Here is a 24889-nt window from a genome sequence, read left to right as displayed (position 1 = left end):
GTTATGTTGAAAACCCAATCTGCATGTGTAAATTGTAAATAATCTTAGCAGATTTGAGTCATATATGTAAATTGCCTAGGCAAACCTAATTTTCTAGTGATAATCTACGTTCTGGAAGTTTTTTTGTCTCACCGATCCATGATCGGCAGAGTTTTCCTTCAGCCTAACCCCAAAGTCGGAATGGATTTTGTCGTTAGAATCTTAGGCGAATCCTAGTGTGCTTCGAGTCTATAAAAGTAATTTGGAAATAATCCTAACTATTTGGTTAAGTTATTACAAATTGCTTGATCTACTAGATTATATTTGTGTTGCAAGACTGGGTGGTCTATGTCAAATGGGTTTTCCCCCTTGAGATGTAAAATTGTTAAAGTTATGATGAAAAGTGTCTTGAGGGTTAGAAAATGTTTTATCCCCTCATAAGTCCTAAGTCATAGGTCCTAGGTGATTTTTTCAAAGGCGAAGCTCGAGGATCCAAAAAAAAAAAAAATAATAATAATAAAATAAAAAAATAAAAAAAAAATAATTAAAAAAGACAAATAAAAATTTAAAAAAATAAAATAAAATAATAAAATAATAATAAGTCAAAATTTTGAGGAAATAAATGCAAGATTTTAATTTTTTAATATATTAAAATGCATTTAAAATTTCGACGGATGAGATTAAAAGAGATTTTGATTTTCATCGACGGTCGAGATCATTTTGACATGGATCACTTGAACTAGCCGTTGGGAAATTTTCCTTTAAATAGGGTGTCAGGGGTCATTTGAGATCATTCGATCTTAGAGTCGTGTGCTAAAGAAAGCTCTCTTGTAGTCATTTTTTGTGCAATAAAAAAGACTTTAGGGTTGAAATCTTGCTGGTGTTACTCTTTTGGAAGTGCTATAAGATGTTTTATTTTTCTGCATAATTTTATTTTTAGCCATTGATGATAGCTTGATGAAGATTGATTTAGGCACAGGTATCTTGTCTGATCTCTGAGGTTTAAATGACAGTTTAGTTTCTGAAATATAATGGCAGGTATCTCCATTTGATCCGAAATTTCACTGTTGTTTTCTCCCTTTATGTTAATGGTTGATTTAAGCTGTGCAGGATATCCTTAATTGTGAGTTTACCGGGTGTTAGGGGATGTTCTCGGCTGAACCAACCAACTCCCGGATTGCGTTTTCTGAAAGAGTCCAGCCAGTTTTAATCCCGGGCTTATCATTAGATATTTTGTTGCATATGCATGAAGGGTTTTTTGAAGCACCTCATATTTAATTTAAAATTCTGAAAATATTTCTGCGGCATAACGATAAATTTGGCTACCTAGAGCCTTCAGTTTGTAAATACTGTAATTATTTAGCTGGTTCTTAGGGTTTTTAGGGTTTCATTTATTTTTTTCATTTTTAGGTTCTGGCTGTTTGTTTTCATTGTTTTCAGGTTGTAGGTTACAGGTTGCAAATCTGAAGGTGAACTTCAATCTTGAAGCCAGATCTAGGCCCTGGAGGGTAAGATCTTGCCTCAGAAACAGTTCAAGTTTTACAAGTGTACAGTTTTGCTGCCCAGGGTTTCATTTTTTTAGGAAAATTTTTCGAATTTTTTTTTAAAGATCGCTGCCAAACCCTCTTATCAGCAATCTGGGAACTCCACGCAGTCATATCTGCGTCCTTCTCCTCAAGTTTTCAGCGGCTCCATTCGGTTTCAAACCTCTGTTTTCTGTGTGTTCCAAATTGCACAAGCGTTTCCTTTTCCATCGAGCTGCTTCAGTCCACGCTCCACCTGCAAGTTCCCTTCCTCTGCGCGCAAGCTTCTATGCTTTTCCAAAATCTGGAAAAGTTTCTGCGTCCTCACGTTATTGCTCTGCCAGAAAACCCCTTCACGCAGTTGAAACATCTCACTCCTCACGCAGCTATTCCTGCACTCGATTTTCCATCGATCCGCTGCCCTCTATCCCTATCATGCTGCTGCCATCAAACCTGCATTTTCTTCATTCAAGCTCCACACATATCCCTCAACCACCCGCGTTCTCTTCTCTCTCAAACCCTCACACGCTGTCCACGTTTCCTCACTCATCACATCTGCAAACAAAAACATATAACCTGTGACTCCTGCGTTTCTATCATTCCAGCGTTAAACTCTCCTCGTTGTTGCCACTCCAAAACGAATATCATTGTCAACCCTGCGTGCTGCTATCCCTTCCGTCGTCGAACTCTACAGACCTGCACACATTTAAAAAACGACAACAAAAAAACAAAAAAAAAATTGATTGGGTAGGTTAGCGTAAGTTTTGTTCCTTTTCCTTTTTTTGTATGCGTTGGTTAAGTTTAAGTTGGGTTTTTGATTAGATTTTTTTATTTGATCTAAGTTTTAGTTAGGATTTAGAGTTTTGTTAAACTTTTCATTAGATTTTTAGTTCTATCTTGTTTTGATTTAAAATTTAAAATTTTACAATCTATAAAAAACATAAAAAAATATAAAAATAATAAAAAAGAAATTCGATTTTTTTTATATTCGATGCTATTAGGCGTTAGTTCTTTTTAATTAGATTTTAGTTTAGATTTTTGGTTTAGTTTTAAGCTAGTTTAGATTTTTATTTGATTTTAAATTCAGGTCTGAGTTTTATTCTTTAGACCTAATTTTCATTTTTGTTATATATATTAGGTGTTAGTTCTTTTTGTTTTTAGCTTAGCTTTTTTAGTTTTAAGTTTTAGTTTTAATTTAGATTCGCTTTTGTTTAAATTTTAATTTTAAAAAATAATATCAAAAAGTTTGAAAATAAAAAAATCGATTTTCATTTTTTTAGATTAGCTGTTAGTTCAAGTTTAGTTTTGTTTTATTTTTTTTAATAAATAAAAAATCATAAAAATTATAAAATATAAAAAATCATAAATGTTTTAAAAATAAAAAGATTCCTTTTCATTTTTTTGGGATCTTAGTTTAGAATATATTTTAGCTTTATTCTGATTTTTAAATTTAGAAAAAAAAATTCTTTTAGGATTTAGTTTTAATAATTTTAAATTTCATTTAGTTTTTTGCTTAGTTTAGTTTTGTTTTATTTAAAAAATATAAAAATATTTGAAAAGCTTAACAAAAAAATTGAAAATTCATTTTTGGTGTCTTTCGTGGTATCAATGTTCCACTTTTCTATGGTTAAATCACTTAAAAAATTATTTAAAGTTAGCTATGTGAAAGTGGTAATTGGTTAGCATTTAAATTGTATGGTTGTTTAAAGCATTCAATCTTTAGAGATTTAATTGCTGGATCATTGTTAAAGCATTGTGCATTTATTGAATATCTTGCATTGCTTGGGTTATTTGATGATAGATGATTGTTTTACAAGGTTCATATTTCTGCAATATTTAATAAATAATCATTTAATCATTAACTTCATAAGGCACTAGTACATTAATTTCTAAAATCAATCAGGAGCTAAATTGCCTTGCTGTGTCTCCCAACCGAACTGGTCCACATTGGTCTTCCTTTATCCCATAGGGTCTACCCCCCTTAGCCTCAAGATACGGCTTAAACGGAGAGATCGGGGGTCAGGGTGACAGCCCTCGGTCTGAGCGTTGTCGCGCTGCCCAGACAATCTGTGCGACAATAAGCCCTATAACAACGAAACTCTCAGTCCAGTGTACATGACAAAGTAGAACAAGACTAACATTAAAAACATGTACTTACATGTAACCGAATATATCCAACCATTCGCAATTGACAAGAGAGAAGCTCCAAGAGAAGATAGACCAATATCCACACATCAAAATTCATCCATAAAGCTCCAATTCATTCTTTAGAAAAAGTGCGAAATTCTCAAGAGAGAGAAAAGATCCAATCCAAAGTGATGATGAGCAAATGAACTCATCTCACTTGTATTTATACAGAAACTAGGTGTTCAAATTAGCCTCCTTGGCCTACATAAGCCCCAAAAAAAAATAATGTTCTAATAATTCAACTTTTGGTGACAGGCCCACTAAACTAGCTCATAAATGAAAGAGTAAGCCTCTGAGGAGGTCAAATAATAATCTATGCATGTCGCAGGGCCCTCGAAGAGGCCTAATGAGGTCCATGACACATGGGTGCCACAATGGAGAGTAGGACCCTCAAAAGAAGTGGACAAGGGGTTGGCCCCTTGTAATAACTTGTGGTGCTCCAAATGACATGTGGGGGCACACAAGTGTCCTCATGGGCCTCCAAACAAATTGAAGATGCCTGTAGATCGCCCGCAAGGGCTAGGATGATGGTGTAGGTGATGCCACATCATCGTGTAAGCCCTGGATCATCTGCCAAGTGTATGGTGCAAATCTGGGGTCAGCTGGGGATGATGGATCAGGTGCATCTTCCTCACCCAATAAGTGAACCACAAGCAATCTCTAAATGGCTGTGGGGATCAATGGAGTGCTATCTGTTGATGTGGAGGCCCATGATTCTCAACGCACACTTTACAAGTGCTAATGTAGCCCTCTAAAGGGTTAGGACCCCGTATAGGAAGACCAAACTCAAAATAGAGACCATCTGCAATCCTGCATAAGATGCAATGCGACCCCTAGCCTTCTAGTACAACAATTCATTAGAGAAATCGAGTAAATGAGCTTACCAAATCATGGACCATAGGTGGGGACTTCATAATGGCCTGCCCTTCCATAATGGGCTTCAAGATGTGCCAATGTCTACTAAACTCCCAATGGGGTTAACCAATAATCCTATTAGGGGTTTCTACTTCTAAATGGGATGATATAGTCAAGGTACATCCTTCCTTCAAAAGGTGGTGGCATGTGACAAATAGATGAAGTAGGGGATGAGAAGGGGCAACCATGGGTCACATGTTGGGGTTCAAGGGTAGCTAATAAGAGGGAAGCCCACACTTGGGTTTATAATGTATAGGAGGGAGAAATCGTGGTACATGAGGTGCCTCGGCCTTGATTTTTCCACTTTTTTTATATGCCTTTTGCCTTTTTATGATTTTCTTTGATTAATTGCTCGGGGTTCAAGAGGTAAGCGCATGAGGTATAAGATATAGCAATGAATACCCCCTTTTAAGGTGTGGTAGTAAATTGCCCACTAGGAGTTGGGACAATCATGGGTTCCTATACGATGAATGAGGTTCATAGAACCTGTAGGAAACAGGGTGATGGCCATGATGATGGGGTAGAGCTCATGTATTGGCTTTTGCCCATGTGCGCAATGCGTTTGTCTCGGCCATCTTTTGCATTTTATGGTATATTTTCCTGATGAGTGTGGCCATATATGCTTTTAATTTTCTTTTTAGTTGCGTCAACCTTTGGGCTTCATTCCAGGCCATGACCCATGGTGTGGGCAAGGGGAAGGGGCATACTAACCCTATGTGGAAGGGTAATATAAGCGGATAAGGGAGCGAGATCACGCAACCAAAATCGGGGTTTCCCATGAAATACCATCCCTAGAACCAAATGGTTAGTAAAAGAGATCCCACGGGACTAGAATCCAAGGTTAATACTCAAAAGGGCTCTAGGGGACAAGAGCACAGACCTAGCCCATTCTTTTTGCCAAATCCCCCCATTAATCCATGCTCAGAAGTGTCCATAATAAGCAAACTACAATACTCGATTTCCAAATGACAAGACATACTTTTATGTTTGGGAGGCCCACCTTCAAACATACGATCATGGCAGATGGGCAAGGGACCACATGGCTGGCTCAGATGGTGGAGAAATGGCACAATGAGCTAGCTAATGGCTGCAAGGGGCTGCTGGCTGAAGACCATCTTGGAGATTTTTTTTCCTAGGGATATTACCCACAAAATGTGGGTAACAGGCCTTTTATTTTTTCATTTTAAAAAAAGCACCTTACAGTATATTAATACATAGAAGAGTAAATTGAATTATACATCATAGCATACACATCAACAGTTAGGCTGTGGTTATATAGATCAGTGTTGCAAATACAACCATTTTATCAGAAATATTGTGAGATTTTTGATAAATTTGGTGGGCACTGCCAAAAGATTGCAATGTGATAATGTTCTCAAAAAAATGATATAATTGATCAATGCAAAGAAGCCTATAAAAGGTGAAAATCTAATTTTACTTCTTTTTTCTTATTTTATATATATATTTAATGCTTCTTGATATTTTGCTGATTTTTTTGATATCTCGAGTTTATGATCCCCCTGGTAATTTACCAATGGCAATACTTGCAACACTGATACAAACTACCTTTCCTTCAATAAGCAAAGAATTCCAGCCTGTTTGCGTTAGCCTCAACAGCATGGACGTTTATATCATTTCTGAAAGATAAGATTTTGGCTGAAATTAACCTTTATTGGGTTGTGCAAATTAGTTCCATCTTCCAGCTGGCTCCTCTTAGTCCAATCCACTCTCTACATGATGTTATCGGGCTCATTATTCATAACTTCATAGCGATTGATGGGAACATGGAGTCCTCCTTTAGTTCATACACTGTTTAGAGACTTCTTCGTCTTTAGCTTTCTACTTGTGGTTTGGTTGACTTTCTCTGGCTGTTGTGGCATGGCTTCTGAAATCTTTGGTTCACTCCCTACAGATGTACTTTAGTTCATTGTTGAGGGTTTACCCTTTCTTGGTTTAACTCCACTTTTGTTTGTTCCTATTCCATGTATTTTCTTTTTCCTTTAGAGAGGAGATTCCCTAGGCATTCTTGATTTTGTTATTATTATTCATTGTACTTTTGAATCCCATTGACCTGCTTTAGTTAGTGGTATAGAACTCAGACTTGACAATGACTCAGCCAGGGTCCTAATTTGTTGTCTCAGAAGAAACTCAACAAAACTTTGTTAAAATTGGCAAATAATAAAAAATATATTAAATTTAGTTTCTTTTTCAACAAAATTAAATTTTCAACTTAAAAGAACGTTAGATATTTGCTTTTCCCTTTTCCCCATTATTGGGTCTCTTGAACCAAAAGTTGTCCGTCATCAAAACATGTATTGCGAGTGAAAATGGGAAAAAAAAAAGGGGTCCGAAAAACTAAGTTTAAAATGAGAAAAATGCCTCTGCTCAATTTTATTTTGAAAAAATAAAGAAAGAACTGGCAGACTCAAGATTTATTCAAAATCCTCATGAGTTTACAGTTTTCTTCCAAAATGTTCAACCTTTTGCCAGGAAGAACTTGTTTGAGTATGTAATTGCTGACTCCACCGATTTTGGTCATTAATAGATATTAATTTCACTTCATTTCATTTTTTCATTTTATTTGGTTGGAAGCCATGTTGGCTTTGTGCTTGATGATCATATGGTAAAATTCAGTTCATGCTGATATTTGGAAGATCTGCTTAAATATATTAAAACTTTAGCCAGAGGTGAGGGTTATTCTTTAAGCAAATTATGAAGTCTTGAAAATGATGCAACCTATCACAGATCAATTTACTCGTAGTTTGATTTATTATTTTCCTTATACATGTGTTTTCATTCTTGCTCTTTTGGTTTCCATACTGGATGAATGCAGGGATTTAACCAGCATTACTGCTAATTTAATTGTTTTACACTTTGTTGTATCACAGTGGGATGGAGATGATTCAATTGACAGTCAAGGGGAAATATCTCCATCAGCTTCAAGGAAAGTTCGTCTGCCTACTCCCACTACAAGGCGCTTTTCACCACTGAAGCATCCACGGGTTGCAGCTGATATTGTTTTTAGGAGAAAGCATACTAAATGGAGGGTCATTGAAGAAGAAACTTTGAAAAAGGAAGTCGCCAAGTATGGAACCTTTCCACTTTCATTATATTCTTTTTGACTGAATACTTTGAAGTTAGAAGCAGGCTTTTATTGTTATATGTTCAAGTTTTGTTGAGTGTTTTCCTGCCTCAGTATCTTTGAAATCTAGTTTGAGCTTGCAAACTCAACTTAGAAAAGAAATGCCCAAACTGTTTGAAAATTTGGTTAAGTACATTAATATAATTTGTTATAATTATTTAACAGTCATAGTTCACATGCATTCATAAAGCATATAATCAACCAGTCAGAATCAACATGTGTAAATACGAAGGTAAATATAGTTCTTAATACATAATAAACAGCTTTCTCAGCCCATGGGAGTGTGATCTAGCAGCAAGTAGCGAGGTGATTGGGTTTGTATAATGCAGAAACCCTAGTTAAAAACTCTCTGAGTGGGTGTGGAGGAGGTCAGATGCGAGTCCTGTGTGACTTTGGTGTTATAATATGTCCCTTGTAGAGTGGCAGCCTGTTAGCCAATGACATTCTATGAGATGTATTTCTCAAAAAACAAACAGCTTTATGTTCTTAGAAATGTATTGTAAATAAATTAGACCTTTAAGTAGAAATGTACGGTATATAGTATTTAAACTTCTTTAATATCAGTGCCAAAATATTAAACTCAGACTCGGTCTTTGACTGGGAGTTGACTTGGCAAACAACTCAGTTGAATATATAATATATAAAAAATTCAAAATTTAATTAAAAGATACATCTATGTACTTTGATGTAAATATAAACAGTTGGTCTCGAAATATGCTAGTTTGCTGATTTATATTTATGGGTGCAAATAGGGAAAATTACATTGATATAACTATATTAGTCCTGAGATACATAAAAATTAAAATTCTGAGACATAATACATGAACATTGAGACTGTGAATGGTCTCTAGAATCCAAAAATCATTAAACTATATTCTTATGAATACATACTGTCATGGCTCATGATTTATTAAGATCATCAGCTTAGGTTGAATCTTCGTTAATGTTCTCTGGAGTCTGGATCAGTTTGGTTGATTACAGGTGGTATCCAAGTGAGTTTGATCCTGCCTGGTATGTTGTCAAATACACTGCCAGTGGCAACAAAGCTTTTGGTTGGTGGCCCATCCTTTAACAATTATTGACCAATGACAATGAAAACACACAGAAAAAGAAACAAGAAGAAAGAAACAGGTCTGAAGAACTCTGATTCATTTGTTTTACTACATGTCGCATATGTTGCCTTTCTTGTTAGCTAAAGGCAATTCCTCCCAGAGGCAACACAACAATTTTCCATTATATATATATATATATATATATATAGTTCTTTATCCATAGAAACTATTTGTAATTCTTGTCATCTATTATGTCACTAGATCTTAGACTTTTGTGATCCATAATGATAATTAGATTGTCTTTCGGATTAATCACATTATTAAGATTTGGTCGACGTTTTGAACAGTCTAATGTGGTTCATCCTCAGGACAAAGGTTTGATGAACCACATTAGATGGTTTGAAACGTCGACCAAATCTTAATAATGTGATTAATCCGAAAGACAATCTAATTATCTATTATGTCGTTGAGGAGAGTAAACCATTGTTAACCTCAAGGCTAATACAACAAAGTTGGCTATGTCACTACATTATTAATGCAGTGATGTAACTACATCCAACCACAACATGTTGAAAATGTAATTAGTGTCGGTCTTCATAATTGTATTTGGATCGTGACTTGATGTAATTATTATTGTACTTGTCAAAAGAAAGAAAAATAATTTTATTTAAAAAAATTGACTTAAAAGGATGGATTTCATGCTTGGGTCAATAGTCAATAGGTTAAACTGTAGTGTTGCGAACACCCCGATTTTATCTCGAAATCATGGTTTTTTGGCCTAGCTGATGTTTGCTGATTTTAAAAAATATTTTTATGGTATCTTACTTTTGCCGATGTTTGCCGATTTTTTACCGATATTTTCACGATTTTTATGATTTTTTGGTTTTCCGGTCCCTTGCCGATTTTATCCTGATGCCGATGTTCGCAACATTGGGTTAAAGTACCCATTGAGTGACATAGCCAAGAGTCAGGTCGGTCAGCCCCTAAAGTCAGCGTAGATGAGGCCCATGCATCCACATGGAAAGTTATATAAAGAGGAACATTTGTCCTCCACAAGACACACCTGAGCATCGAACATCTTGGGCAGATCTGAGGCAACATAGGAAGAGTGAAGTTCTGAAGCAGGCAGTGAAGTACCTTTCTCTCTGTTTGGTTTTGGTCTACTGTTCTCTCTTGGAAGCCGAATTTTTCTGTGGAAAAACTAGGGTTTTTGTAGGTCTGAAGTTGTGCAGTAAGAAGCAACATTCTTGTTTGAAGAAGCAGTTCAATGTCTTAGGTGGTTGGCTTAATCTTGGTGTGTTGTCTATGGTCTATGGTCTTGGTGAGTTGTATGGCCTGATCTTGGTGATTTGTCTATGGTCTATGGTCTCGGAGCCTATCTCCGGTGTCTCTATTGTTTGTATTCTGATCTTCTTGTTTTGCATTTATCTTGATGATGAACATAACCTAAAATTAAAGAAGTAATGTAATAAACATCACAAGAACTTGTCAAGTAAATGAGAAATCTGTTAATAAAACCCTAATGAAGCACTACCCTAGATTTCTCAACATAACAAAGACCACAAAAGTATGTTGTGTGCCTCTTAGGATTCAAACTTATTATCGTGATGATTGTTACCATAGTATATCAAACCGGTTTTCGAATCGAAACCGGAAAAACCGAACTGGTTAGATCTCAATGAATCGTTCTTTAAAAAAATACATGAAATAATTAATTTTTAATGAGAAAAACTATTTTAAATATTTAAAACCAGGATTCCAAACCAAAAGAGACAAAATATGCAAAGTTTGCTCATCTATATACCATGTAAAGGTGAATATATCAAAATGGCACTAAGTGCAATACATATCAACAACAAAATACACAATTAACGAGGCTCTAAATGGCTTCTAGAGTCCAAAAAATATGCCACAAGGTACAGGGAAACTAGCCTACTACAAGTCTACATATCATTAATCAACATGATAACTACTCATCATGATGAAACTTATCACCAATACTAGACATGGGATCATCAACATGAGCTATATAAACATCATTTGGCTCAGAGTCTGAGGACTCCTCAAACTCCTTTGCAACCTCAGTGGTAGTAGTAGTAGCAGCAGCAGCAAAACTAGACATCAAAACTACAAATCATTGATCAACATGATCACTCATAAAACTTATCATTGATTCTGCAACATTAGAAATGGGATCATCAACAAAAGCTACATAAACATCATCTAACTCAAAGTCTTCAGACTTTGATTGCTCAACCTTATAATATGGTAGAAATTGAAAAAGTTTAACATGTCTAACCAATGATTTTGGTTTGAGTGAAGGGTTCATCTCCTCAACTTTATAATATGGTAGAAAAAGCTTAGCATGCCTCACCAATTATTTTCCTCTAGTGAAGGGTGGATTTTTGTTAAGACCATGGTAGAGGAGTTCAACAATCAATAACACCAACATCAAGAAAGTTCAACAATCAATGCCACCAACATCAAGGTACTTAAAAGGCTTCATGCCCTTGATCAAATGTCAATCTCATACCCTCCCGCATGACAAAATAAAATGGAAACTTTACAATCCCCCAAATCCTGAAATCCTGAAAAACTATTAAGTTTGCTAGATTTTGGGTGAGAACTAAAATTCTAGTTTCTTCATATGAAATCCAATGAAATCAAAACCACTCTCAAACACCCTGAGTCATTTCATGGTAATGTTAAAATTTTAAGTAACTTTTACTTTAAGAATTTAACATTACCAGTGATTGCCAATATTGCTAAGGTTGAAACTTGAAATATGTGAGGCAAATGAGAGGGGAGGCATGCTTTTAAAGGCTTGGAGGGACTGTTTTTGGAGGGAAACAACCCTAGTTTCCCTCAAAACCACTCACAAACGCCAAAACAAGTTACAAGGGCTTTGCGACCAAAATGGTAATGAACTGACCAGTTTATGATGGAACCAAGGAGTTTATGGCAGGTTTATAGAAAACCCTAGCCCGCCAAAAGATCTAACCCGATTTTTGAACCGGTTCATCCTTGCCAACTAATGAACCGACTAGTTTGACTGGTTTCTAGTTCGAATCGACCAATTTTGAATATTATGATTGTTACCCACCAAAATGGGTAACCCCATACGAGAAATTTTTTCTCCTATTTTGGACAGCTAGCTGGCCAACAACCGTACACATTTGCTTGATGATGATGATATGCAAGCTTCTCCACCATTTCCACCAGTCATTACACCTCTCACCATCTGACATTCCTCTTTAATGAAGGTGGGCTACCACTCATTAGGTACTTTGATTATTTTGCAATAGGGAGCTTTTACATAATGTTTTGGGCATTTAGTATGGATAAAGAGGTGATCTGGATGGTTGACCGATCTTGACCATGAATTTGTTCTCTCGCCCTATTAGTGGGGTTAATCTTTAGCCCTAGTCCAGTGGGACCTCCTAAAGGCCTTAGGGTTATAGGAGGGGGCACTACTTGAAAGCCTTGGATTGAAATAGGGTGTTCATTCTCCCTTTACCATACTTAGCACTTTGCATATCACATTATTAGCCCTTGATAACATCTCCATTTTTTGGTTTTGAATTGTCATTGGTTCATTGGGGTTTGGCACTCTCTTATCTACATCCTTGAGTAGGCCTAGAAAACATTGCCTTGGAGTTTGATGTAGCTAAAAGAATGGAAAAGCATAACATGGACATAATGAAAGGAAAAGAAAAATCAAAATGCAAAAGATGGTCGGGGCATAAGTTAGCGCATGGGCAAAAGCCTAACATGAGATCTACCCTCCTCATTAGCCATCACCTAGTTCTTGAGCCCTTGATGCTCCATCTCATGAAAAGGAACCCTTGCATCTCTTAACGTTGATGAGCGATAAAAATTTTCATTTTAAAAGGTAAACTAAATGCTATATCATAAAGAGCAAGCTTTGATCCTTGAGCTATGCACCAAAATACAAAGCATTATAAAAAAGAAGTAAAAGGTGCACTAGAGGCTGGAAAAGGTAGGCCAAGCAAGATAACTCATGCATCCACAATTGCTCACTCTATTACATCTACGCACTTAGGATGTGGACTCCCATTAGCGAGTCCCCTGACCATGGCACTTGGCTGTGAAGTTACTCCCTTCCATTGTGATTTACACCAACACCTATTTGTTGAAGCGTTGACCTTGGAAATGGCACCTCCCCTTGGGGGTTAGAAGCAGCTAATAGGGTTGAGTACTTAGCCACTCCTACAAAGTTAGGGAACACCTTTGCGAGACTTGGTCTAGTTAGATATTTGAAGGTGATCCTGGTTTGAAGTATTAATATACCCTTAACACTTAAGTATGGTCCACTTAGATGCATTTATGATCTTAGTCTCTAATGAATGATTGCTTTCACTTGAGTTTGAGTTGGTTTTGCTAGGTGGTCTAGAGGCCTTGAAGGCACCCCATTCCACTTGATGCCTTGGCCATTCATCATGTTGTAGAGAGCATAATGATTTAGTAGATGCGGCGTTGCCCACTTTTCGCAGAGCATTGGGTCTTTTGATGACTTGAGTAGTTGATATAAATCCTAGAGCACCCTCAGGAGCCAAAACGTTGGTCTTCTCTTGCCTAGCATGGAGGATTCTTGATGATGTACTAGTGGACCAAACATGCACCTAGGTTTCCCTTGACACTAACTGATGGGCATGCCATGATCTAGGGCCCAGATGAGGATGGTTATCCTCAGGATGATTGAGGAGGGCTTGTTTCACCTAATGGAGCTATAACGCTGGAGAGAGGAGGCACCACGTTGCTCACTTGACACCCATGGAGATGATGTGTGGCACCCACCATTGGATTTTGGACCCTTGGAGCTGCTTCGATGCACTATTTGGCATTTCCTCAAATGGAGGATGATCATAATGCTTGGAGACATTTTCAGCCTTGACTTTGCCTTTATGGAACATTTGGAGCTCTAAAGAGCATGATGTCATCACCTTTTTAGGTCTACAGTTCACACGTGTGGGCTTATCTTGGCATATTTTGTTGTAAAGCTAGTGGGTTGGCTTGTAAGCCAATTTTACTTTCTGTCCACTAAAAAATTAAACTTGTGTAGGGGCTTTCAGTTAGAAATTAGAAGAGGTAGGCCTCATATAATAGAGAATCACCTCTTTCATTTTGTTCATCATCATTTGTTGAGAAGTCAACCTCTCTTAGAGAACTCGCCCTTGCGATTTGTTCTTTCTTTACTTTGTGTGGATGTCATCTTTTGTGAAGAGTAGTGCTTGTTTTGGAGATGCCATTTTGGGATAACGAAGGCTTGTTCTTAGATATCTTGTAAGTACTTTTTGTTGAATATCTTAAATGATTATTGCATGTCATGAATATTGTTACAGTTTCTATGTACCATGTCTAAATGCTTATATTTATAGGAAATGCTTGGTAAATTTTGAATGCTTTAATTTTATTTCCTTAGACTCCCTCGAGAACCTCCTAGAGGGTTTTCCTCTAGTAAATTATTCCTTCATAAAGTGATAGTTAGGGTTAGCAAGTGAAAACTTCGGGTTTTCCCCCTTACCACCGTCAAGGGTTTGATATTTCCATGGTCAAAATCCCTAAGACTCCATCACCCAAGCAGATAGAAGGCACTTAAAATCATAATTTTATCTTTTTTTCTCTCTCCTAAAATTTCGGCCCTTCAAGGAAGGCCGCTAGGGTTAGGGTTTTTGTTAATTTTAGGCATGTTCTATGCTTAGAGCAATTTATTTCAATTTTCACAGTTAGCTCAATACCTTTTCCAAATTAGCAATCACATCAGCATTAAAGTAAACTGCAGATAGAACATAAACATAAATCGCATAAGACAAGCCAAGACAAGAGGACACAAGATGTGGTGCTAGTCAGGGACAAACCCCAGTGTGGGAAACCCTTGTTCAATTCTTCTTATATGTTCTTCAATAGTTCAGTAGAGCAAGAGAGAGATAGTACGTTTACAACCGAAGTCAACACTTTGACTTATCTAGACAAGAGCATAGATCATCTCTAAGAAGATGATACATGAGATCAGTTGAAGACATGCTGCTTCAACTGATTCTCCAAGGTGACTCCTTCACTTATCGTTGTGCTGCATTTCGTCATCATGCTGCATCTCACCATGCTACACCATACTGCACCCATCATCACTATGCTGCATCTCATCATGCTTCATTAATCATCACTGTACCCATCATTGTACTGCATTATGTGACATTGCTGCACCATGTTGCCATATTGACCTATGTGTTGGTTGCATCTTGCTTGCTTGTTGTCCCTAGCATGCTTGTTGTCCTTTGCATGCTTGTTGTTGCATGCTAGCTGTAACATTGCATGCTTGGTGTATTTGCTACTAAGTACCATACAACTGTCCCAATGCTAGTTAGTTGTCCCTTGCATGTTGCTCTCCTTCGGAGACAGATGCTCAGGCAGTTTCGGCAATTTCGGCTGTTCCCGGCAGTTCTGGCAATTCCGGCAATTCCAGCTATTCACAGCAGTTCCGGCAGTTACCCACAGTTCCGACTTCTTCCCTCTGCGTCAGCTTTCCCGGCTGTTCTGGTAGTTCTGGTTGTTCCCGACTATTCGCGGCAGTTCCGGCAATTCCGGCTATTCCCAGCAGTTCCGGCAATTCCTGGCAGTCCTGGCAGTTCCGGCTATTCCCGGCAATTTCAGCAGTTCCGGCTTTTCTCGGCAATTCCGGCTTTTCCTGGTAGTTCTGGCTTTTCTCTACTTTTCCCTGCAGTTCCGGCTTTTCCCGGCATTTTCGGCAGTTCCCGCAGTTTCCGGCAGTTTCGGAAATTCCGGCGATTTCCAGCAGTTTCGGAAATTCCGGCTATTCCCGGCAGTTCCGGCTTCTGCCCTCTGGATTAGGGCAGCGTTATCCCTTAGGATCTCTCCTCCTACTAAAACCCAAAGATGAGTAGAGAGGAAGTGATCCCAAGTGTGTTGAAAATGACTTGAAGGCCACCTCTATTTATACTAAAACGTTGAGCACAAGTGGGGTTTATTTGGTTGCTGACCGACCTTGATGAACTGTCCCATAACACAAATAAAATCATATCTCCATGAATACTTATCGGAATTGGATGATTTTTAGATCAATCCTACACCTCTCGATGAGGGGGATCCAAGAAAAATATCAGCTTCCATTATTAAGATGACCCACATGGAGTTTGGCCCTAGTTGCCAATTTTAACAGTTTTTGGCCCAGTTCAACTAGGACTTGAATGTTGAGCTAATTTGAACTTTTTTCACCTTGTTGAGCCTCAAAACTTCAAAATCTAGCAATTTACACGATTGAAAGTGCTTCCCTAGGGGTGATGCTAGTGATATCAAAACCAGACTAAATTGGTAAGTAAAAGTGACATTCTCCTTTATCTTTCGTTTTCATCTTTTTACTTAAATTTTTAACATTACTATGAAATGACTCGGGATGTTTGAGAGTGGTTCCAAACTCATTGGATTTCATATAGAGAAAGTTGAATTTTAGATCCAACTAAAAATCCAACAAACTTCACATTTTTTCAAGGTCTCAGGATTGCAGGGGTTGCAACATTTCTATTAGATTTTGTCGTGTATGAGAGTATGGAAATAGTATTGAATCAAGAACTCTAAGTCCTCTATGTACCTTGATGTTACTGACATTGGTTGTCAAACTCCTCTATCATCATCCTACTAAAAATGTACCCATCACTCAAATAAATAATGAATTGACATGTTAAAGCATTTTCTATCTTATTTTAATGTTTTGTAGAGTGAACTTGATGACGAAGATACCAATATAGGCGAAGATTTTGATGACATGTAGGTATTTGTTATAGCCTTGTTTTTTTTTGGATGCTAGAGGCCATCTAGGGCTTGTTTTTTGATGTATTTTCAGTTCAAAGATGGGTTTCATTCAATGTTATTTTGGTTATGTGCATCCTTACATGCTATATAAATGAGAAATTTTGCTTATTTGTGTATAATTGGTTTGGATTCATGTGGATGTACGCGAATATATATGTTTTTTTTTTAATTTGAATATTTCATGTGTTTTTGGTTAACCGTTTCTTTTACCAGTTCCCGGTTCAGGGGGTTCATTGGTTTGATGACCGGTCTGGTTCTGACAACATTGGTTGACGCCATCAACCCTATGCACTTCAAGGGTTGAAAACCCTCCTTTTGCTTTGAGGCTTCAACTTAGTGTCATTTGATGGTTTGGTGTTCTATTCAATGTGGAAAAAGTCGAAGTCGGGATTAATTCGGCAAGGGTCCAAAAGTTGAAAAACTCGTCAAAGTCGAGAGTTTTTTGAAAAAGTCGGCAAAAAATCGGCAAAATTAAAAAAACACAAAATTACTTATTTTTATTTTATTTTTTTTAACATCTAGAGTATGCACAACATCAAATAAATGCATTTCCACATAAACATGTAAAGAAAGCTAATATATAATATGTATATGAAGTCTAATGCTACATCACATATCAAAATAGTGAATCAACTCCTGAATTTTGGGTCCTGTCTGAGTCTCAACTCTCAAGAGTCAAAATATCAACAAAAAATATCATAAATGTATATCATGAGTCATCTAAAAGTCATCAAGTAATCAGTCACTGAGATCCTCCTCCCCTTTTAATATTTGTTTCCGCTAATTGTATTAAGAAATAAGTCATGCATTTATTCAGTAGATTGTAATCTGCTTAGGTAATAAGGTGTCAGGTGGTAGGTACAATGAAAATTAACAGTGAGTATCACAATAGATGTGAAAATTAACGCTTGGTGACTCCAAGCTGCTTATTTTCTGAGAAAACAGTAGATGTCAAATTACTAACCTAGCCTTGGCATCTATTATTCAAAAACTCTTGGAGGTAAAATCCACTTTTGATACATAACCTTTGCCCACATTTACAGGGAGTTCACCACTAAAGAAGATTCCCTTTCAAAACGTGCTCTCATTGCAGGAAGGATCTTTGTTGTCACAAGATTTCACAGTTACTTTGTTCCTGTCTGAAAAATGGGTTCTTTTTTGAGGCACTGGTTTTGTTTTTTTTGGACAGGTTGTTGCTATTTGATCTTCATGACCTCCTCTTTGTTGTTTCTTTTGGAAGCATTCAACAACTGTAACAATGTTTTTGATGGTGTGGGGTTCTTTCTATGAAAGACTGTTGTATGCCTGTGCTTTTGGTACTTTTGTAATCTTTTGAAGGGGCAGTGGCTGTTAGAGTCTGGATCACTAAAAGCCTGGAGGCTTAGCCAATGTATACTTTGCTTTCTAACTAGAAATATGAAGTATAAAGATTTGTTTTTCCTTGGAAAACAAAAAGATATCTTAACCTCAAAACTAACAGATTACAAATGAGACTGCTATGCTCGCAAGAAGTATGACAAACAATACAATGCAATAACTTGAAAATGCATGGATGGAAGCTTCAATTTACAGTTTTTTCACCTTTGCGGCCTGGGAAGGGAGGCAAACTTTTTGGGTCGACTCCTGATTAAATCGAGAGTATAAGGAAAAAATCTCAATTTTTTCCTTTGTGAAAAAGTTGGGGGATTAAATCGTTTAGTTCAAAAAATCGCGTTTTTAGGATTAAATCGGGATTTTTTCCAGACTTTTTCCACACTGGTTCTATTTGTTGATCATTGTTAAACACATACATGGTGGAGGCAGAATATGAATGATAAACATTGAGTTACCTATCTTATTCACAATGATACATATTTATAATACATAGGAGTGACCCTTGGTTTCATATTCCAAGTGGTCCCTTGGGCTCCCTTTGACTCTTCAGCTTCCACACCAACTGTTAGAGGATTAGGTGTCCAACATTCCCCCCTTAATCTGAAGGGGTATGTGTGAGTCCAAGAAGAGAATTGTAATACAAAATGTGCAAAGATGCATGGCAGCACTAGTCTGAATGTGCTCTCTGAAATGTTGTTACAAGGGGGGTGGTTTAAGGATGACCACCAACACTAGAACGCTTAGAGAAGTTCCCGAAACTCTTCCAAATTTTGCATAAAGCTGAGGTCTTCTGCTAGAGGAAGTGCTCCTAATGTTTTAAAGAGGGAAACCTTCAACCTTGAAAGGGAGGTCTCACCCCACATAAAAAGGGAGAACCTCAACCTGAAAAGGGAGGTCTCAACCTGTGATGGTTTAAGGATGATCGCCAACTCTGGAATGCTTAATGCAATTCCTGGAACTCTTCCAAAACTACAAGAAGCTGAAGTCTTTTGCTAGAGGAAGTGTTCCCAATTCTTTGAAGAGATGTCTCAACCCCGCATAGATGATTTAAGGCTGCTCATCAATCGAAGGCATGCTCAAGGGCATCTTTGTCTCTGGCTACAACTCTGAATCTGGTATGGTAGGTTGTGGCTCAGGCTTGCTTGATGTGGCTTTGAAACTTGTAGATGACCATCACTTCCCCCCTGTCAGATACAAGGTGAGATGATGGAGAAAACTCAACTGCAAGACTGTTCAATACTCTAGAACAAGTTTTGACATATGACTGAAATATCTTCTTGGCTGTTGAAGCCCATTGCCAAGAAGCGATCCATCCAAGATGAATCTTTGTTCTTGCAGGAGGCTTGTTTTTGAAGCATCTGTTTGAAAAATGAGTGGTTTTATGACAGTGCTCACATGGATGAAGATCAAAACAATGATCTTTCATATGGCCAACTCGGTCACATGTTGGCATTTAACAACTTTTGACTGCGAATGTGGAGGAGCAGAATCTGGAACAGGTGAAGGTGAACCGCCATGAAGAAACCCAACACTTTGAAATTGAATGGGCTTGGAATAGTCTGGAATATGAAAGGACAATTCTTTGTCATATCCAAGACCGGTTTTGTGCTTGTTATGGACAAGCTCTTCCCAAGGTCTGATGATGGGCTTGGGAAGTGCATACTGAACTTCTGCATGTGCATGTAACTTTGCTGCTTCATCGGGCACTGGATCTGAATCAACTTGTTTCTTATGGGAGTCTGTTTCAATGTTCTGAACAAAAACAGGTTTAGAGTGCTGACTCCACTGCTGTAATTCTTCCTGCTGTAGTTGAGATTCAAGCTTCAAAAAATCAATCTGTTCTTGTGCATATTGTAAACAGGTATGAATTTCAAAGAGAGAGTCTTTGTTGATTTCGATTGTGTTGTCATCAATAGACAGGATTAGATTGCTTAATAAGTCTAGCAAATGATCAAGTTTGACCATTTTTCAAGCTCAACAACACAAACTCAACAAACGAAAGATATCCGCTTCAAATGAAAATGCACTAGTAAACATACAAAAGGACAAACGACTTTCAATGCTAGATAGCTGCAACTACACACTTTAAATCTTCTTGTGTATTCGATTTCTCCGTTAGCCGTGGTAGATTCGAGATTAAATAAATGAAAATAACGAAATCACAAAGCGAACAACCCTTTGAAAATAACGAAATAGCCAGTCAAAGGGGTCAATGCCTCTAGTGAAACATGAACCAAATCAATATGAACGCAACATAGAGGAAAAGCCCGGAAAAATACAAAAGGACTCCCTGCACAAAAAGTCGGGTGATCTGTTGAAAGTAGTTAGAAGGACCAAACGGGCACTTAACCAACTCCAATACAATGCTCACTGCTTCGGTATTGAAGACTTAATGCACAAAGCTTCAACGTTCAATACATAACTCAACGCACATAAACAAAACAGACCACCAGAGCCGACCACACTGCTCCAAAGCTCACACACTATTGTTGTGCAGCGATACTCTTCGCTCGCTATGTTCCACACAGTAATTGGAAACACCTCAAGATTTCTTTTGACCGAATTTGTGAAATGGAAAAATCACCTATATCTGCATCTGAATTAGGTCGAACAAGAACTCAAAATGGAAGCCGAATAAATGAAGAAATGGACCAGACCACAACAGACGCTTTAAAACGGGTGCAAAAAATCAATCTCTTTGGTGAATGAGTCTCTGGTTAGTAAATGCATAGATATATATATATATATCTATCCCGATTGAGGGGATTGCCAAAATTTCCAATATATTTGGCTCTTAGCTTTAGGTTTGTAATTATCTTATTTAAATTCTCAATCTTGTGGACCATCTTATGGCGGAAGATCCTTGCCACTAGACATTCCTCCAATATGACAACATCTTCGAGATCTTAAATGCAAACTGAAGCGGAATTCCTCTTACCTTTGGTATCTTTAGTGAACTCTCGTGAAGGGTGTACCATCTTGCTCTTGCATGCCCTCACCCTGCATCTTCACTGCCACGATGTAGTCACTCTGAATCGAGCCAGTGTTTCCAGTTCTAAGACTGTGAACGCTATTTTTTTTTGTTCTTGGTTAACTCTGTTCTTCACTGGTTTTGAGGATTGGGAGCTTTTCATAGACTATGAGCTTGGCAAACAACCTTGATCACTGCACTGAGCTTAAATCCATGGGTAGACTCCATGCATTTCTCGGTAGAGCGAAGCATCAACAGTGCAACGAAGTTTAATGCACAAATTTCATTCTCGTTCAACAGAGTTCATGGTTCTATGGTCTTCAAAATATGAATTGGCCCAGTTTCAACATATTGTATACAAAGGTCTTAATGCAGAGAAACAACCATCGCATTCAAAGAACGCAAGGGTTGGTGCATCAACAAGAAGCTATCACAGGTTTCAGTGCTTCATTCCAACGCATAATAAACTATTATTTCAAGCTTCCAGCAGAAACAAAAACATGGAACTCCTATCATATATGCTTCAATTTAACACAAATTCAACCTTCTAGGGTTTGACTTGGTCTTGGTCTAGAGGTCTTGGAATTTGTCATTTGAAGAATCTATAAGAGGAGATTTTTGTGGGTTTTCCTCTCGAGGAGAGGTTTTGGCCCTGACTAGCAGCCTACATCTTGTGTCCTTGTGTATTATTGATCTTCATGTTTTGGTCACTGTTTGATGATAAGAACAATATAATAATAAGAGAAGAAGAAGCTAATAATCAAGAAAAGTAAAAGAACATCACAAGCAGTTATCAAGTCTAAGAGAAATCACTTCAATTGTAGCCCTATTAATTTCTCAACATGGAATCAGAGCTCATATTGACAAAGGGCATGATGAACATCACTACATCCTTGAAACTAGCCCAAACTACATGATGAAGATTACTACATGCTCAAACTAGCAGGGGACCTAAGGGGAATCCCTAAAGGGAAAATGCTAGGCCAAGGGCAACAAATGGACTCTTCGCCCACAGTCACCTCAGCCAAGACTCCCTTCTATTTATAGACTTTCACCAGTTGGGAGGAGACCTGATATGTATGGAGTCACTATTGAATGATAAGTCAATGGATATGAGTGACCCAGAGTCTTTCCGAGAAGGTTTTGAAGGGTGGAGCATGCTTGCTTTCTAAGGAAGCTAATTTGTGCTCCTAGGCCTTCTTCTTACCAAGTCAAATCACTTCTAATTGCAGAACTTTGACCCCCAACTTCAGATTTCCACCCTCAATGCAGGTCTGGAATTTTCGCCCCCTTGCAACTAGGTGCAACTTCACATGTGTGGGTGAATTAGGGCTCCTAAGGCTTCCTCCTTCCTTCGCTTGGGTTGCTTCCTCTTCAAAGGCTTGTAGGTGACCAAATCAGCTTCTTCTCTTCCAATTTTGACCCATCCTTGATGACTTGAAAATTTCAGCCTTGATGTTGCAGAAACCCTAGCCTTCCTTCGCACGTGTGAGAGAAAGAGAGAGTGTAAAAATCAGAAATTCCGACTTCCTTCTTCCTTCTAGTCCTTCACTTTCCTTTTTCCTTCTTGTTCTTGCTTCCTTGATGAGTGAGTGAGTAATGCTGCAAATGAGGTCGAATGGTCTCTTATATATAGTCTTTTCAGGAGGACGCATTGCCCTAATTAGGTCGACTTCTCCACTGCCAAGCCGATTTGGTCTTGGAGGAGTAATTTGACACTTTTGACTCAAAAATAATTCTTTTGACATGTTACAAGATGCCCAATGGGGTCTTTTACATATGACAATGACTCTATTGACTTCTTGACTCTATGACAAACCCTAGAAGCACACAATGGGTGCTGGACCTAAAATAAATTGACCTTGAGCATGAAACCCATGTTATATAAAAATAATAATAATAATAATTTACTTTTCTTTTTACAATATATGACAGTCAAGAGTACATATGAAGAAAGAACCTAGCTACATATTTCAACAAGAAGCATACAATGGGTGCTTTGACATAGAAGTTTAGAACAATTTAACTTTGAGCATGAAACCCCATTCTTTGTAAAATGACTAATAATTTTTCTTCCTTTTTATACATCAAATACATAAAATCGATAGTACATAAAATATTATGAAGACCGAACCTAGTTACACATTTCAACAATTTCGTGGGCTATTGTTCATTAATACTAGCTTTTTAAAACCCATGCTGCCCTGTGAATGAGATGAGATTGCATGAACAAATGGGTTTCCTGAAGCACACAGGCTAAGGGGTTCTATATTTATTGGACATGGTATCTGTGGGTCATGGAAGGTTTCTTTTCCATATTGGAGATGTGACTATATGGTAAGTGTGTTTTACATGTCTTGAGTCAAAGCGTGTAGGGCTATATATTTGTAAATGCCTGCAGGATTATTCATCCGACATGCATGTAACATATTCGGAGTAACTATTGAAAGCTGCAAATGTTGTTCATAAATTAAATTATAAGTAACATAAGAGTTGTTTGCTGTGCAATAAAGCACATTATTATTTGGAGTTCTCAGACTAAATCAAGATGGATATGAATTTAAGGTCAGGAGGGTTTTTAGCTTTTCTGAGATTTGTATTATCTCTGCAGGTATGGTACAGGGCGTTGGAAATTCATTCTTGAGAAAAACCATGATATTTTTGAAGAAAGAACTGAGGTAAAAGGAGAAAGCAATTTGTTTGTAAAAATATTTCTTAGCTGGTTGTCATAGTACATATTTCAGCCCAGATAGATGGAAATTATAAAACTGAACGTGGAACAGGAACAGTAAGAGCAGTGTTGGAAAAGCTTTTAAGTGCTTTGATTCTTCTTAGATAAGGCCGTGACTAGGCTTTTGTAGACAGCTATAGTAACTCATGTTTCAGGTAAAATTATATTCAGTAACATGTATACCATATGCCTTTCAAGGTGGATCTGAAGGACAAGTGGCGAAATATTGCAAGGCGAGAAGGACTCCATGCTTCTTAAAGTAATTCCTTCTGATGCTGCGTGCAATTTTAAAATTTTCCAATTGAAAGGTGTGAAATTTTTTCACTTTGATGTGATTTATTATGTTATTTTCCACAACTAGTTAACCTTTTTTTAGTAGCTCATTTTGTGTAGTAAAATGTCTAATTTATGAGCCAATGAAAGGTGTGAAAATTTTTCACGTTGATATGATTTATTATGCTGTTTTCCACAAGTAGTTAATCTTTGTTTAGTAGGTCATTTTTTGTCAGCTAAATGTCTTCTCAATATGAAATATTTTATCATATGTTGTTTACAAGGTCATAATCATTTATTTGCTGCTGGATAAGGTAGATATTTGAACTGATCCTATTAGGAGCCAGATTTTATTGAAATCATGGTGGGGCACAAATTAGTTAAACTCGGCATGATTTCATGATTCCTTTATAATATATATAGTTCAGTGCTGTCTTTGAGGAGAAAAGCAGAGATATGAAATAGATAAAGTCTATCATAAAAGAAGCTAATAACAATGTTGTCTAAAGAAGAAAAATGCACCTTGAAATTATAATGAATCCATCTATTATGTAAGGTTGCTTTTGGGATAGGAGTTTTGGTTTTAAAAGATTCATTTACATCTTGGAGTCTATGTGAGCAGGAGTGAGCCACGGGCTGAGCCTCAGTAGAATTTGCTGGCTGGCCAAGAGCTGGAGCCACACAAGCTGAGCTGACCATGAGTTAGAATCAAAGAAATCATGATGTTTTGTGTCACAGGATTGAAGAAGAACCTGCTTTAGTAATCTTGGTTGCAAAACAATGCTTGAAAGTTGAGTTTGATGAAGACAACTGCCTTCTGAGGATAACCATTGTAAAATGGTTGCAATAACTGCAGTGCCCAAAATTAAACAAAAGTAAAGACTATAGTAGAAT

General features: G+C 37.4%; 1 protein-coding gene across 2 annotated transcripts in view; it reads left to right on the top strand.

The window, feature by feature from the left end:
• Nucleotides 1–24889, top strand: part of LOC149185123 (uncharacterized) — a 162286-nt gene that overhangs the window by 78274 nt on the left and 59123 nt on the right. Inside the window, exons 3-5 of one of the 2 annotated variants that reach the window (XR_016257351.1) lie at nt 7493–7689; nt 23603–23669; nt 23921–24030. Coding sequence is in view for 1 of the 2 variants with exons in the window: in XM_089417772.1 (XP_089273898.1) it covers nt 7493–7689; nt 23603–23669; nt 23921–23980 (324 nt within the window). In the remaining variant the exon portion in view is untranslated. The remainder of the gene's footprint in view (nt 1–7492; nt 7690–23602; nt 23670–23920; nt 24031–24889) is intronic. The other variant, XM_089417772.1, reaches the window with a different exon arrangement.

The sequence above is a fragment of the Pinus tabuliformis genome, chromosome 3_2 (genome assembly GCF_031772625.1).
Source record: "Pinus tabuliformis cultivar Carrire ecotype Pingquan chromosome 3_2, CPIR1, whole genome shotgun sequence".
Taxonomy (NCBI): domain Eukaryota; kingdom Viridiplantae; phylum Streptophyta; class Pinopsida; order Pinales; family Pinaceae; genus Pinus; species Pinus tabuliformis.
The sequence above is the reverse complement of the archived record's forward strand: the minus strand, read 5'-3'. Positions and strand labels throughout refer to the sequence as shown.